At 71.0% G+C, this 465-nt stretch overlaps 1 protein-coding gene across 1 annotated transcript in view; it reads left to right on the forward strand.

Moving 5' to 3' along the window:
- The window catches only part of PKP3 (plakophilin 3), a 25859-nt gene extending 25400 nt beyond the window's left edge, over nt 1-459 (forward strand). Inside the window, exons 10-11 of the mRNA XM_015562390.1 lie at nt 9-71; nt 211-459. Coding sequence (XP_015417876.1) covers nt 9-71; nt 211-246 — 99 coding nt within the window. The 3' untranslated portion in view covers nt 247-459. The remainder of the gene's footprint in view (nt 1-8; nt 72-210) is intronic.
- The last annotated feature ends 6 nt before the right edge of the window (nt 460-465 follow it).

The following is a 465-nucleotide window of genomic DNA, read 5'->3' on the forward strand; positions in this document are numbered from 1 at the left end:
CCTCCCGGGCAGCCTCCAGCCTCTTGGCCAACCTGTGGCAGTACAACAAGCTCCACCGAGACTTCCGAGCGGTAGGCCACGGGGAGGGGCTCGGAGACGGGGGGAGAATTGGAGGCCAAGGGCACGGGGTCCCCCCCAGCAACCCGGGGGAGGGCGGCGTGGGTGCAGGGCGGCCGGCACCCTCTCACTCGCACCCCTGCCTGATTGCAGAAGGGCTATCGGAAGGAGGACTTCCTAGGCCCCTAGGCGAGGCCTTCCCAGAGGAGGAGGACGCGACTCGGCCCAGGCTCCGGAGGCCGGGCCCAGCCCCTGCTGCTGGAGGGCCGCCTGGAGGAGAAGACGGGTGGTCCAGGGCCACTCGCTGGAGCCCCGAGTGCAACTGGGAAAGGCCTGGGCCACCAGGGAGAGGACCGGGGACGGGGGCTTGCAGCTGGGACGTGGCTTCCGCAGGGCAGGGAGTGGGCA

This window comes from Myotis davidii, unplaced genomic scaffold (genome assembly GCF_000327345.1).
Source record: "Myotis davidii unplaced genomic scaffold, ASM32734v1 scaffold3578, whole genome shotgun sequence".
NCBI lineage: Eukaryota > Metazoa > Chordata > Mammalia > Chiroptera > Vespertilionidae > Myotis > Myotis davidii.